General features: G+C 39.1%; 1 protein-coding gene across 9 annotated transcripts in view; it reads right to left on the reverse strand.

Moving 5' to 3' along the window:
* Positions 1–5,727: 5,727 nt before the first annotated feature.
* Positions 5,728–16,465, reverse strand: part of JAK2 (Janus kinase 2) — an 86,630-nt gene continuing 75,892 nt past the window's right edge. For all 9 annotated transcript variants that reach the window (XM_057380123.1, XM_057380121.1, XM_057380117.1 and 6 more), the window contains 3 exons: positions 16,039–16,156; positions 13,002–13,115; positions 5,728–9,933 (listed from right to left, as the gene is read on the reverse strand). In XM_057380123.1, coding sequence (XP_057236106.1) covers positions 9,826–9,933; positions 13,002–13,115; positions 16,039–16,156 — 340 coding nt within the window. In that variant the 3' untranslated portion in view covers positions 5,728–9,825. The remainder of the gene's footprint in view (positions 9,934–13,001; positions 13,116–16,038; positions 16,157–16,465) is intronic.

Consider the following 16,465-nt stretch of genomic DNA (forward strand, 5'->3'; position numbering starts at 1 on the left):
TTTTTTGCTAGCTGTTTAAACCATAGAGGAAAATATCTAGATTCAAGAGTTACTGGAAATGTGCTCTCCATTTTTTTTTCATTTTTAATCTCTACTTACAGGCAGGAAAAACTTTAACCTTTATTTCTTCATTCTAGAACCTGAGTAGATTTGTATCCCATCTGCTGCTCTGCTGTATCAACAAGTAGCTGAAAGGAGGTCCTTTCCTCATTTATGCCACTCTGCCACCACACATGGAATGAATTCTRTCATCACAGGGCTTTCATGTATCTTGGGAACAATCACCTGAGCTGTTGGCTCCTTTCCATGGATTTTAGTTCCAACAGACTGTTGGACTGTTAGCAGACTGTTAGACTGCTTTGTGCCACCTGCTTTATGGTCAGGTCTAGATATTATATACTGCACTGTAACAGTGTGCTTGTAGAAAACATTTTCTGACCTACAGACCCTAGAGAACCAGCTCTAATGGGAAGGAGAATAAACACTCCAGGCTGGTGCATCAGCTGCTTTTTCTCCATACAAGCTTCCTGCTACCTATGCTTTTCCTGGAGCTTTCCTACACTTGATTCACATTGCTCAATGTTCTGCAGCTGCAGTCTGCTCTCCTGTTTTAACTTTACARTGATGTATCTCTTTGATTTTTCAAGAGTACATCATTGTTAGTACAGCTGAGTGATGTAGTCTGTCTCTCGAGTACAGAAAGTTGGATGAGAACAAAACCCAGCTGCCTACCTTAGTTCTTTGAAAATTCCTGGTTACTGCACTTCAAAACAGAGCAGCCAAACAGCCCACAGCCAGACATGGTGCTTTGCCTTGTCTGGATTGTCTTCCCTGGATTGTAGTGCTTGACCTAAGACTCCATAGGTCCTTCCAGTTCCTGTGATATCTCAGCCAGCAAATGATGCATCCTTTCTGGCACGGAGGAGTGCCACATCAGGAGCTGTTTTATCCAAACAAGCTGAAAGCAAAGTGCCTCTGAATCAAAACAGGATCCCTATGGTTTCAACTCTCTCAGTGAGAGGGAGTCTCACTTTACTGAAGTTGTTCCCTGTGTCAGCAACCTAGTGTATTTTGCCTGTGACCACATACTTGCAGTGGTGCAGAAATCACTGAGCTCAGCAGCAGTGAATGTTAACACTAAAGGCCACTGTTGAAGTGCTTCTCAATGTAGTTTTGCATCTTTTTGTCCCTGTATCGAGATGAGGTGYTTCCCATGCAGAAACAGGGTGATACAGGTTTTCTTCTTGACCTTTTTTCTTTGAGGGCTCCCATGCAGTGCCTTGCTGACCCCATCAGTCTTGTGCCCTCTGTGCAGAGCTTTTGGGAGGCAGCCACTTATTCCAATAGGCAAAAGTCCTGTCCTGCTGACGTGGTGGCTGTGGGCCTTGGAGCCTCTCAGTGACATGAGTGGCTGGTCTGTTTTACCACGGACTGATGACAYCCAGGATATTTCACTAGTTTCAGGCATGGGATGTTCATGCCACAGACCCTTCCAGCTCTGATACAAGGAACATTGAAGAGGAAATTCTGGTTCTTTTCACCCTTTGTCAGGTTTCCTGCATTCCTGACATTCATTTTAAGTCTCTCAGTTCTGTTTCTCTTGGGTCACTTCCACTCTCACTGAGCACTGCACGAGAGAGAGAAATCTCATGAGAACTCTGCATGTGTCTCTGTGAATCTAAATCAGAAGGCTCTGAAACAGAATAGTACATGGAAAAAGGCAGCGTCTTCTGTATTGTTCCAGTTGTCCAGCAGTCAGTCAGAACTTGTTTAGCAGATGTGAATATAAGGTAGTTCAACTTTTAACCTTTGTTTAGCTTTTGCAGGCTTATCCACCTGACGGAAGACAAGCATTCTCAGCTTTGCTTTTGGAAACTTCGATGACTTCCAGCTTAGCACTGAAGAGTGGATAGGTACACCTTCCTGCCTGTCCACTCAGCTGCTTGTCTGCATTGACTCTTGGAAGTGTGGAGTGCAGGTATCTTCAAAGAGATCCACTCACTTTGGAGAGCACCTTTTTTTCGTTGAAACCTCATCCTCTAATCTTGACATGTCCTCTTTTCTTTTATAAGGATTCTTAGACTATGCTGCAATTCCTGTCATCCTTTTCAAAATTTATTTGAGGAAGCACATCTTCCAAGTTCTTGCTGTCCCACTCTGACTCTCATTTCAGCAGATTCTGAGTAGATGCAGCTTTATGGATGTACCTTCAACTATACAAAAGCTTTTTTTCTTATGTAGCTCCCAACTTGTCCAAAAATTTACTCAGGCAACAGCATCTATTTCAAAATTTATCAGTGAGCTAGGTTTCAGTTTGTAGGGCTCCAGGCCACAGAGAAAGGTCCTATTAGAAACTTAAAAACCATTTTTGATGAGGAGACAATCTGTTAAAAAAAAAAAATCTAATGGTGATCAGAGCTGTGTACCTATTCTAAAGTCAAGTCATTAAATCACAGTGACTTGGGCTTCTAAAAAAAAAGCACCGGTCCTGCTCATGGCATAGTCCTTTTCCACGGCAGTGTGTGTAAGAGAGCTGTCACTGCTGTTCATTCCCAGCTTGGTGAAACTATTGCCTCTTTTAGCCTTGCAGCATCCAAGGGTTAAGGAATACACCCAGTACAGGTGGCTGGGTGGGCAGCTGCAGTGTCAGATGCAGACTGCGATGCGGGGGTTGGCAGCCCAAAGCAAGAGCCCATGAACCCATACGGCCCCTTTGCAAACCCTCTGCATAACAACGGGCACGGAGAGCTGCCCAGCACACTGGACACTCAGAGACACAGCAGCAGCCAGCCAGGGCTCAGCAGCCTCCAGCCAAGGAGCCAGGCTCAAGAGCAAGACCTTCACTGCACTGAGTGTCAGAGTATGAAAGCCCAGGGATTCCYTCGTTCAGGGTCCCTCCTTGGAGGCACCCAAAGGGATTTTTCTTGTGTTACTGARCCATGATTAAATTGCACAAGGACAAAGATATCTGAGTCTCTGCTCTGGGAAACCTGGGGTCAAACCGCCAAGGAATCTCAGTCTGACTGGGTGTGAGTGGGGTATGCACAGAGTCAAGCGGGGCGCCCATCAGCTCACTGGAGCTGCCCACTATGGAGGGACTTTGATCCCAGCTCTAAAAGTCTCTGCCTGCACCTGCATGGTCTGACTGGGAAGTCTTCTTAGAGCAACAATCTCTTAAATTTTATCTTTGAGTCTAAATTCAACCATAAACTTGGAATACAGCTAAATGAAATTAGTTGACCTGAATAGGTAATTGGAGGACCCAAAAAAATCCCCATGGCACAGTACTCTGTGATCAATGAAGAGGTCATCAAGGAGCAAGGCTCTTCACTGCAATATATGGGGAGAGGTTGAGAGTCAATATTGATACAGTGAAACACCAGAGGCRCAGGCTGGAAATTAGCAGTCTTTAGCACAAAAGGACAGCTTTGGCAGTGGGGCCAGAATCCAGAGGAACTGTGCTCTCTTCAGCTTTGAGGAATTTTCAGACCCTGTCAGGGTAGTGCCTCAAAAAGCATGGTGTGACCCTTCAGATGAGCCTGCTGTGGGCAGTGCAGGACAGGAGCCTTGCCAAGGACCCACCAACCTGCATTCCTCTGAGATTCCTCCTGCAGGAGGGCTGACCAGGACACAAACCAAGGAGCCACATACAAAACAGTAATTAATATAAAGACTTAAATGCAGAAGGAAGTATTTTCCTAGTGTGGTATTGTGAGAGCAATACTGACACATCTTAGTTAATTATATACAAATATTTCTTCATTGTAAGCTATGGTTCCTAATATACTAGCAGATTAAACTAGCATTTCTCTATCTATACCCACACTATAATTAGTTTATTTAGTAATGCAAGAGGGCAGGAAACAGGAATGGCTTGATGTCTTAAATCATAYTTAAAATCAAGTCTTAATTGGCATGATAGAGATTTGAATGAACAGCCTATACAGGCACATGTGGCCGGTTTAGGAAAGGCAGCTAAGTCTAGAAGGCTATTTCGAGGATGTTTATTCTTATTCCTTAGTCCAGAAAGGCTTTTGGAAGCTAGAGTGACTCAACATTTCTCAGCAAAAACAATATTGCTGTTATGTAATGAAGTAGTTAATGGAGATGAGTCTCTGGGTGATCAAAGGACTCATCAAAAGCAGGAAAACCTCATATTAGTGGAGAATTTGAATTACCATTTTGATGAGAAAGTGTTACAGAACAACACAAACTATGCAGAAAATTCACAAAAGGTGTTGTAGCAGTCTGCCAAAAATGGAGAAATGTGTTAATTACCACTACAAAAGATCTAGCTGAGAATGAGGACACAGTGGGCATCACAAGAAAAATTGACCAACATGGTCTTAAGTTTTAATAAAGGAGTATTAGAACAAATTATGACATAGAGAACCTTAAAAAAAATTCTAGTACGTCTCTCCATGCCCCACTGTTTACCAACATCCCCAATGGTAATTAACTAGCAAAACTGCACCAGTGGTCTGGGGCTGAGAACTGACACCAACCAAATGAACCACCATTCTTGAATGAACGGACTAAATCTCAAAAGAGAGAAGCAGCAATTATGTTTTACTGAGGTACAATAATCACTTGACAACATTCAATAAATTTGATGGAATTTAATGAATTTAGGGGTGGTTTGACAAGGTTCAATAGGGTTCATGGGTTTTTTTCTTTTTAAGAAGTCAGTAATAAGATTGCAGCTCTATTGCAGAGCGAATGAAACAAAATGCTTGTTTTCTTCTACCATTTTCTTCTACCATTCAACCACACTTCACCTAGCTCAAATTGACTGTATATACTTCAAATATTTGTACTGATCACACTTTGAGCTTAAGCAGGATTTTTTTTGCTATCCTTGTTTAGGTAGTCTGATCTGTGGCAGTTCTGTTACAACTCTGCAAYAATATTCTTTTTTCTCTTGGTATACTTAATCTAGATTTTTGTTCTCACATTTCTAGTTCTTCTGAGTTTTTTACAAGGTGGCAGGTTCCACCTTTATGGAAGTCATCTGACATAATTATATTCTTATTMCTGTCTCTTATTATAATGAAATTAATTCTTTGAGATCTCATGTGTACAATGAGATTTATTTCCACAGGTACACTAGTTCAAGATCCAAGACTGACTGAAAATTTTAACTTCTATTATTTGTTATGCAAGTAAGATGTTTGACATCTTCCTCTCTCTTCAACCATTCAATTTGAAGACCTTAAAATACAGACAACTGAAGCAAATTTGAATGAAACAGCGTTTAGATCCAGTGTGTTGGGCCTTGGCTATGATTTTTAGGACACTGATTGTTACTAGACAGTATCCTCAGGGAAGGAGGAGGAAAACAGAACCACAGGTACTGTGGCCCCTCAAACTGCAGCTGACCAGAGGAACAACAACAGCTGTCCCCGTACAGAAGAAATACAGAATCTTACAGACTTGCATCCCTCCAAATACTGAGAACAAAAGGAAGTGTTTCTTTATTCCAAATTAATTCGCTTAGTGAAAACCAATTATTTATCTGTAAGAGAKTAAAACCCCCCAGTCTTACTGTTTAGGTAACAACTCATATAACATCTTTACCTTGGCACAGCTAAGTTTCTTCCAAAGGCTAAACACTTCACATGGCTTTCTAGGAAGGTCAGAAAGTTGTATGTGCTCTATTCTACCTCTTCCAACAGACAGCTGTGTTCAGCAGCAATTTAAGAACCAGAAACAAATTTTAGGTACTGTACAAAAGAAAATGCTGGCAGGCATGTGTCATCCATTGAATACATTTATTTTATTTTCACTATCCAAACACAGAAGAAACACACAGTTAAGTTTCAGGTATGGATACAMMGTTCTCTAAAAATGTCCTTTTCATGTTCTCTTCAACAAACTATGTGTTCAAACGTTTACATTCCAATCATAAGTAGCAGGTGTCTTCTCCCTGCTTCCTACTACCAAGGATCTATTTCTACTTTAATATAAAGTACTGTAAACCTCTTATTCAAAAAGAAAAATTCAGAAAAAACTTCTTAATCAAACACCTTTTCAGAATTGTTGTCTGGCATGGCACAACGTTTAGTAATTTTTTTTTGGTAAAGTAATTCTTGACATTGTTTCAGCCAGGTTGGGTGTCTGTGAATATTTTAGACTTAAGGCAGACAATACACAATTTAGAAATACATTAGCACATATTTGTGCTGGTATGGCATTTTCAGTAGACATCAGTATTTCCTAATTCATTGTGCATTTCACATTCAGAAACCTTGTCCCACRCTGAACATCAGCCTTCTTATTTTAGTCTTGTTCTGCTACTTTTGCTCTCAGAACTCTATCTTCTAGATGTTTGTGATCCTACATTCCTGAAAAGCTTGCTTTCTTGACTCAAGAGTTACATTTCTTCCTACTTCATACAGTAACATCTTATCCCATACATTTCAAGGCAGCTGGTCAACATCTCAACTAAATGCAACAACTAAAAACTGAATTTTGGGGGAAAAATAAAATTTTTACATATATTGTTAAAGTTGTATTCATCAGAACATTTAGCAACAATTATCTCAACTATGGAAACTTTTAACCAGTTCTAGAACTTGACAAGAACACTGATTTCTTCTCCTGAAAATTCATTCTTCTTCTGGCTTACTACATGACTCTTGCAAATTTCTGGAATACTGTGTGGAATATATTTAAAAACTAAATTTGAAACTTAACATATTTATACTGATAGCGAACAAACCAATACTACACGACACAATACTTGATTGCAGAGATTCTGTAAGATACACTGCACACTTATATAAATTCTTCACTTCAAATGTAAGTGCAAAGCRGTAGCTAATATTGTAATTCTACATTGTAGTAGCAGTCGTGTATACATAAACAAGCACTTTTCCTACCAAAAAAACCAAACAGCATTTTGGGTAGCATAATGATTACACTAATGTATGACAAATGCAATGCCAACCGAAGACAATTTCTAAAACAAAGTACTTAGTCTACTAATACAAAGGCTATGTAAAGATATAACATCAATGCTACTGTAGATCTGAGAGCTTTCAAAATACAAAATACAATGGTTTTTGTTGTTTTGGTGTGGTGGTGGTGGTTTTTTCTTTAGAAGTTACACAACTGGCAGTAACACATTCAACAAAATCACCACATTTACATCCTCAACAGCTTTTTGAGAAAGCCACTGGGTTTGCTCTGGGACCTAAATATTGACACTGCAGATGACTATACATCCCCTAAGTCCTAAGCACTACTTGGTCCTATTCTCCCAGCTAAGGTTCATCCCAAATAATCATGCTCTCTGCACAGGCCTCTGGTTGTTACCAGAGACTGTCTCTCACCAACTGCAGTGTAAAGATACACTGCAGTGTAAAGATATGGCTTTCTCTAAAAATGATATAGTATTAAGGTTAAAAAAAAAAAAAAAAAAAAAAAAAAAAAAAAAAAAAAAAAAAAAAAAAAAAAAAAAAAAANAAAAAAAAAAAAACCAAAACAAACAAACTCCACAAGACCCTTAAAATCAACCTTGAGTTCACCACTACATTTATGCAACCAGACAGACTATGTAATTAGTCATACTGTAGTAGAACAAGAAAAAGACGTTTGATTCACTTGAAAAAAATAGCAGACTGGAAGATTTCTTCATTGCATTACACAAACTTCCCTGAGATTTTTACATAAATTACGTTTAGTCTACTATGTATKTGAAACCAGTGAGCTACTGAGTGTCATACACTGCAAATTTTACGTAATTCCTGCATATGTTATCCAGCTAAAATGCTGTCTCAATGCTTTAAAGCTTTATCTCCTTTGTTACAAAAAACACGTACACATAACTGAGACTACAAATGCAAAGACATTTTTTGCACAAAACTCAAAATCCTCAAAGCAGTATACAGAAATTGTGAAAACACATTAAGTTGAGCAAAGCACTTCCAAGTTCTTTGCAGCTTAAAAACTGACTGAGAAATTAGTTTGAAAAATCATTTATGCAAGTGCTTGGTGGCAAGAACACTGACAGAAATAGGTTTAAATGCAATGGGGAGAGAGAGAGCTGATGCTGCTCTCCCTATTTAGCATTCTCTCTTACAACAAAATAACAATTTTGTAGGAGTGATTGTGGGAGAGAAACATCATAGTGGTATAAAATGCTGCTATACTGGCACTATGTTAAGGATTTAAAAAAAAAATTAAAGTTGAGGTTCTTCAACTTCTGTTAAGATGGATGTAGTTAACCACAAAACTKAAGGAGGTGCCAAAGTGAAAGTAACCTCTGTTTCACTAACTCACTGCCACAAATTTGAAAAATGAACACCGAATTTTAAATATAAATCTGGATGTCATGTCAGTTTGCCAAGCTGTATATCCCCTTAACTGAACTTCTTTCAGTGGAAGTCCAAGAAGAACAAGCATTTTACTTTGCAAACAATAATGCTTAAGACAAACAAACAAACAAACAAGATTATTTGAACTAAAAATAAACAAACTGAAATTATACTGCTTTGAGATATAAGATTATCCCCAAGTGTTCTGCCTATGGGCAAAACCGAAGTGCTCTCTTCTCCAAAATTTTTTGTTTTGCATTTCAAAAACTGAGTTATACAGCATTCAGGTAGCCTGATCTTCCAGTTCTCAGTAACTGGAATAATGTCCTTGCCCTCCGCTGAGCGCGGAGCAATTGCACTTCCAAAGAGTTTCATGTTGGATGTTACCACAGAATGAAACAGGCATGGGCCACTCCAACACAGAACAGGCTTGATGTGGCTGTGACTGGCCATATAGACACTGAGTTGTACATATTCTTTTTCTGTGCTGGAAGGAAGATATTAAGATGATCATCTCAACAGCAAAGTGAGGAATTGTGAAAATGAGAGCATTTTCTAGATTTTGAATCCTGCTTTGAAAGAMCCCAATTCGTAGATACACTTATGACTGCACAAAAACCATGAAGATGGAAAGAATGAAAGATCAGCATTTAGAAGCAGAATGTTTAGCTTTTCCTTATTTAAAAAGAAGACATTGTCTTGTGTAAAATGACTTCACTTCTACGTGTTATTACTGTATCTTCAATAACTTCAATACAGRTAATCCTATACTTACTCAACAAGGGAAGAGTATGAAAAAAAGGATAACATCTTGGCTTTTTCATTTTCATAATTTTGCATGGATTAGTAAATTTTCTGTCTTTCCCAATTAGGCACAATTTGCTCCCTTTTCTCTCAAAATACTTACAGTACATCAAACAGCCTATTATATCTCTTTGGATATCCTGCTGGCTGATAAGTGATTCAGACAGGTACACCAAACCACTTCTGCTTTGTTATTCAGAGAAGCCAGTTCTGCATCAACAATTAAAAAATCATGGAACTGTATTAACAGACAAAAGCCTTTGTGCAACACACAAAACAGGGTGCCAAGTCGMTATATACCCAGTGTGAAAGTATTTCTAGTAGCCTTTTCTAGGCATCTCCCTTTCAACAAGGAAATAAACTGGTTTTCCATCTCTTATTTTCATCACATTTTAAGTCACATCTTTTTGGTATTGCCAAGTAAGGCAAATAATGGGGTTGCTGAATGATTACCACTATTTAATTTAGAAAAATAATTTCTATCCCTATTGAGAATTTCAACGTATTCTCATAGTAATAAATATATCCTGATAAAAAAGCCCCAGCAGGATTCTTCAGTATGAAGATTGAGGGTATTTGCCACATAGATTTTACTTCCAGCAAGGATAAGATGTGTGCACATGTACATATGTCAAATATATACAGGTGACTAAGTACATTTGCTCTGCATTCCAACTCATCCTCTAAAGGAGGGACAGTCTTCTCATCCACCCATGTTTTCCCTTATATGATCCACTCGCTGAGCAAGATCCCTAAAGGCCGGGCGCTGGGCAACGTTATTGTTCCAGCATTCTTTCATGATAGCATAAATCTGTAGAAGAAAAAAAGAAAGGTAAGCAGGTGCCACACAAATTTACTTTGAACTGGTCTAAAGAACATTAAGCTTAACTTTATGCTTCCAAACAAGAGCTGCAAAAGAGTGCCTAAATTCTTGCTATCCCAGTGAYAGCAAGAAGTGAATATAGGTGGCTCTGAAAAAGCCCTTATTATAAAAGACAATTCTAAGTTAGCATGAAAATTCACTCATCTATTTTTTGAAGCTTTAACGAGACTTATCTTATTCTGCTATGCTTTCACATTCTTGCTTGCTCTTTCTTTTTTTATGGAAAGCTAAAAAAAGTTTTAACATGACAAACATCAGTATGACCTGAAATCAGATTAACAAAAACAGTAATTCTAAATAAAGGTTCCCCTCCAAAGTTAACATAGGCTTCTCCACATTTGCATATTAACTTCTTAATTATTCTTCATATATAATCAGAAATAAGCAAAAAAAAATCACTGTGCAAACTAAACCCACTAYGTTGGTTTTGCTTGGCCTGGTTTTTGGGAGCTGGGGTGGCTACAGAGGTGGCTTCTGTGAGAAGCTGCTGGAAGCTTCCACCACGCCCAGCAGAGCCAGTCCCTGATGGCTCTGAAGATGGACATGCTGCTGGCCAACCCTGGGCCAATTGGAGACGTTGGTTACACCTCTGTGATGACATATTTAAGAAGAAATTCAAAACTAAATGGGAACACACTGTTTTTTCTAATCAGAGAAGATGAGGAAGTGAGAAAAGTGAGAGAAACAACTCGGAGACACCAAGGGCAGTGCACAAGGAGGGGGAGGAGCTGCTCCAGGCAGATGTGCTCCAGTGGAAGACCCATGGAGAGAGAGGGAGGCCCTGCATCCCAGCTGGAGCAGCCTGTCCTTGGAGCACTGYCCCCGTGGACGAGTGACCCACAGCACAGCAGTTTGGGGAGCACTGTCTGCCCRTGGCAGGAACTCACACTGCAGCAGTTTTGGGAGAACTGCTGCTCATGAGATTGGAACCCACACTGGAGAAGTTCATGGAGAACTGTCTCCCATARGAGGGACCCCATGGTGCAGCAGGATCCTCTCCCTGAGCAGCAGAAGAAGATCTCGGTGATGAACTGACCAAATTCCCCACGCCCTGTTCCCTGCGCTGTCAGTGGGAAGGAAGGGAGGGTTGGGGGGAAGAATGGTGTTCTTTTAATTTTATTTCTCATTATCCTCCTCTGACTCTGTTAGTAATAAATTCACTTTGTAACTCCAAGATGAGCCTGTTTTGCCCTTGTACTGTTTCCTCCTGGTCCTTGTCTCAACTCATGACCCCTTTATTATTTTTTTCTCTCCCCTGCCCAGCTGAGGCAGGGGAGAGCYAGGGAGTGGCTGCCCTGGGTACCTGGCATTTGACCAGGGTCAAACCACAGCACCCACTTTGAAAAATACTTCCACTGCAATACATGGCAACAATATTCTCTTTGCCCAGARATGTATCTGACACCTGGTCTCACCAACTTGCCAAACTCTTCACCTGTATTCTTCTCATTAATTCAATCCAGATTGTTATTAGCAGTTTCTGATACTTTTAACTGTTTTTCACATGTTGCTTAAGAACAATCTATACCACTACCAGGAAAAAAATAGAAACTGTTCCTTATATTTCGGCAAATTTGAAACACCTGAACTGACCAAGTCTCAAGCAACTTGTAAACTGCAAGATAAGCTGCCATAAGCTACAAATATCTCAACATTTATTATCTGTGATTACTAGCCTTTCAGGATCAAAAGTAAACGTGTTCCATTTCTGACAGAGATATTTCCACCTTGCTTTGATATCTAGAGAAATGTCAAGCACTGAAACCTTTGGGTTAGTTGAGATACAGTTCCAGTAAAACAGATTATGTACTATCTTATATATATGACATTTGGGTTATCTACAAAAAGCCAAACCTTTGTAATTCAACAGTTGCTGTACTGGTACATAAAATGCAAGAAAGTTTCTTCAGAGATTTCTCTTTTCATTGTCTATACAGAGACTTCTCTTTTTATTGTCTATAAATCTTTTCTTTCCCCACAGTTCTTCCCTGCCTCACTTGTACCACTCTTTCTCTTCTCTATTAGACCACTTGACCCCGATGTTTTCTCTTTTGCTGGTTTTGAATAGATTATTTCTCGACTTATTGCCAAGTGTGTTTGATTTTAAAGGGATGTAGCAATTAATCTGAGCTGGATGTTACATATGTTAAAAARCTCCATAACTATTTTACTTCCTTTTTTTCACTACTGATTCACCTATACAGTCCTACCAGTTTGACTGAACTTTGTGCACCCTACTCTGAAGAACATAGAACTACAAGACTTAGAAGTGGTATGGCATCTGGAGTGTAAGTAAAACCAAAAGAACACTGAATTATTCTGTGTGCTCTGGGGACACCTTTACAGCTACTTCAGTATCTACAAAGAATATGAAAGCAAATCTGAAGACCCTGAAAACACAAAATCTGATTCATTTACTTAACTGTGCCTACAGTCTGCAAGTTGAAAATGCTTGATAGGGAATAACAGATATGATAAACATGGGCCTTCCATACTTGGGCAGGAAACAGAAAGTAAATAATCAAGATGAGAAGCTCTTTAAATCTGGGAATTAAATGTGAAAAACCTTAGGTAGATATTAAGGTATTTTTGCTACATATTACACATTTCAAAAGAATCCACAGTTCATGGCTTTGAATGAGAATCTCTACATGGGATTCACAGTGAACAAGTTCTATATACTAATCTTGTCGCCACAATACATCTGYCTTTTTGAAATAAAAATGTGAGTGTCCAAGTACAGCAGTCACTCATAGCAGTCCCAGTTCATATACTCAGCAAGACTACATTCTAGAATTCTGAGGCAGTGCAAGCTAAAGAATCAGAAAAGAAATATGATTACACTCATCATGAAAATGATAAAATAACAGCACAACCATTCCACTTGAATAAAATCTTCAATGGTCCAAGCAGAACAAAATACAAATCTTGCATTTACCCGGTACCCTAACTGAGCACCTTTCACACTATAGCAACATATTCACACAGTACTTCACCTCATCAGGGCATCCATCTGGTCTCGGTAGTCGCCCATTATTCTTCAAAAGCTCAATCAAATGAAATACAATCATCTGCCCTTGTTTATCATTGCCAATCATGCGCATGAATTCCTGAAACCAAAGGCCAATGGTCACAAAATAATCTTTAAAGAGAAAAAAAGTTGCTGCAATATTCTTACCAAGCAAAAATTCTTCGTAAAAATACGAAGAATAAATAGAGTAGTACCTAACAATGACGAAATTGTAAATTACATGTCCAGAGAATATATCAATAATTACACATTATTTATATGTGTGTAGAATAGAATAATAATAATATAGAATAGAATAAAATTAAGTGATACATACACAATATAAAGCACTAAGTGAAAAATCTTTAAAAATGTTGATCATCTGATGATCTGGCTACCCTGGATGAAGAGAAGGCTGAGGTTTTCAATGATTCTGTGCCTCAGTCCTCAATGGCAAGCGCTCCAGGCAGGCTACCAAAGCTGAGAAAGRCACATGGAGGGACTGAGAGCATGAAGACCTTAACACCACTGCAGGAGAGGACCAGGTTCATGACCACCTAAGGAACCTGAATACATAAAACTCTGCAGGATCTGATGAAATTCATTCAAGGGCCCTGAGGGAGCTGGCAGATGAAATTGTAAAGGTGAACTTAGCGATGACTGGAAAAAGGGAAAGATAACCCTGATTTTTGAAAAGGTTATGTGAAAGACCCAATGAACTACAGACTGCCAAGCAAGACCGTGGAGCAGATTCTGCTGCACACTATGCTAAGGCACATGAAAAACAAAGAAACAAGACAATGTGGCTTTCCAGAAATTGGAAACAGACAACATGGCTTTACCAAGCGTGAAAATCTTTGTCTAAGAAAACTGGTGACTTCCTATTGTGGTGCAACAGCACTGGGGAATAAGGGCATAGCATCTGACATTGTCTTCCTGGACCTACATGAAGTGTTTGACCCTGTCCCGCATGACATCCTTGTCTCTAAATGGGAGAGACATGGATTGTGCCCCTCTGCTCTGCTCTGCTGAGACCCCACCTGCAGGGCTGCATCCAGCTCTGGGGTCCCAGTAAAGGAAGGACATGGAACTGCTGGAGAGAGTCCAGAGGAGTGGGAATGAGGTTGATAAAAGGACTTTCCTATGAAGACAGGCCGAGGAAATTGGGTCTGCTCCACCTAGAGATGAGAAGGTTGTGTGGAGATCTCAAAGCAACCTTCCAGTATCTGAAGGGGGCTCACAGAAAAACTGGAGAGGGATTCTTCATCAGGAACTGCAGTGACAGGACAAGCAGTAATGGGTACAAACTGAAAGAAGTGAAATACAGGTTGGCTGTTAGGAAGAAATTCTTTATGYGGGGGTGATGAGGCACTGGAACAAGTTGTCAGAGAAGCTCTGGCTGCTCCATCCCTGCAATTGTTCAAGGTCATGCTAGACAAGGTTCTGAGCACCCTGATCTAGAAGAGGATGTCCCTGCCCATGGCAGGGGTAATTGTGACTAGATGATCTTTAAAGTCATCCTTCCAAYCCGTAACATTCTGTGCTTCTGTGATTAATTAATTTTAAAAGGATACAACTCACAGCGGATTCTAAAGAGCTCTCTGAAACATTACAACAAGATCCTGATGCTTTGAAAAATGCCAAATATAAACTGGATATTATGTTGATGTATTAAAAACGGTTAGCAGGACTTATTAGTAATTACATGGCAGAAAAATTAGTATAATTAAAGCCAGCAAAAACAGCTTAGATAAACCTTGCTGACCAAAAATTCAAAATAACCCAAAAAGCAGATTAAAACCTCACTCAGACTGCCAGACATCAAAAGTAAATGAGGATATGCTATTAACTGAAATAAATTTCTAACATAACATAAAGGAATAATTTTTCCTCCAATGCTACATAAATTTCTTTCATGATCCTTGACATGAAAGTRTGAAACAACTGGTTGAACATGCAAATGACCATGTTGTGAGAACAATGTATAACTGTAAACACTATGAGACTTGAACAGACTACTTTGGTCAATTTTACTAAACTATCTTTTCTTGATACATACCAATATTATAACCAACCCTGATGAAGTAGTGAATGCACAYGCAGAACTGATTAATTTAAAGCATAGTCCACCTGAGCCTGTAACTTACTCTATCACTTTTCATTTCACAATCCTTCTGAAGAACTCTAGGTGTCTGCAACATTTACGTTTGATGCTGGAAGAGCTCTCCTGAGCTCTTCCCTGATACCTCKGATAGCACATTGTATGGAATTACTAAGAAGTGCACTGAGGCCACTGCAGAGGTATACTCCAAGCGCATTTTTGCCTGTCATCAACATTCAGCTCTCAAAACCACACTTGCCAGGACTGAGACAAGCCAAGGCTCCAGTAAATACAGAAGGCTCAACTCTCCTCTGTTATGCCCACAGAAAACTGGCAGGTGTTAATAAGATCATGCATCCTATGTTCAGTTGGAGAACTGCTAATAGTATTTTTCTTCACTCACTGTAAATTTGTCTTTAAGGACACCTGTCAACAACATGCAAAAAGCCACTTCTTCTCTTTCTTGAACTTCACTAACTTACTAACTTGGGTTCTGGWAACACAAAATACTTTTAAGTTACCTTACTTAAGATAAGTTAATTTAGATGTATTCTTTCAGCTCAACCTTGAATTTGGAACAGCATTAAAAAGAAACATCATGCAATGGAACAGCTGCATCTGGTTGCATCTGCAACTCTCCACAAAAGATGAGAAAGAACAATCTATCTTAAAAGATTTCAACTTTTTTTTCAAACGTAAGTTACAGTGAAAAACAGTAATTTTCAGGTCTTCTTTCCTTCATGTGGTTGACACCAGTACCTTTTAGCATGTTACTGCTTCTGATTGGATGCTGTCTAATGAACACAAAGGTATCTCCGGAGAAGGATCAGCAGATCTCAATCTACTGAGGTATAGGACAATCCATACATTTTAGAAAATTTAAATAAACAAATTCTCTGAGAATCATTAACTATATACTTACAGCTGGCGGGCTTTTGCTTTTGTCAATATAGGTAAAGAGTTCATACAAAACKACACCAAAACTCCACACATCTGAGGCCACAGAAAACTTGCTTTCTGTCAGAGATTCTGGAGCATACCTGCAACACACAGCACAACAAAAATTCCTCTATGTAACATGTGTCATTTTGGTCTTGAAAACATTTGTTTTAGTAAGACAGACTTCCTTTCCATGACTAAGTGTTCTTTATTCATGGATATTAGCAYGTTTTCATTTCCTTCAGTAGCCTCYAATTAGTAACTATACCTTTAATAATAGTTAATTGGTTTTGAAAACCAAATCCACCTAAAAACAAACACAGTGATAACCATAACCAAGTCTGATTTTTTACCAACAAGGTTGTAGATATATTTCCTATCTGTAGTGCAAGTAAAAAAGAATTTGATGT

Source organism: Malurus melanocephalus, unplaced genomic scaffold (genome assembly GCF_030028575.1).
Source record: "Malurus melanocephalus ecotype Western Australia unplaced genomic scaffold, MMel_1.1 scaffold_437, whole genome shotgun sequence".
Classification (NCBI taxonomy): Eukaryota; Metazoa; Chordata; class Aves; order Passeriformes; family Maluridae; genus Malurus; species Malurus melanocephalus.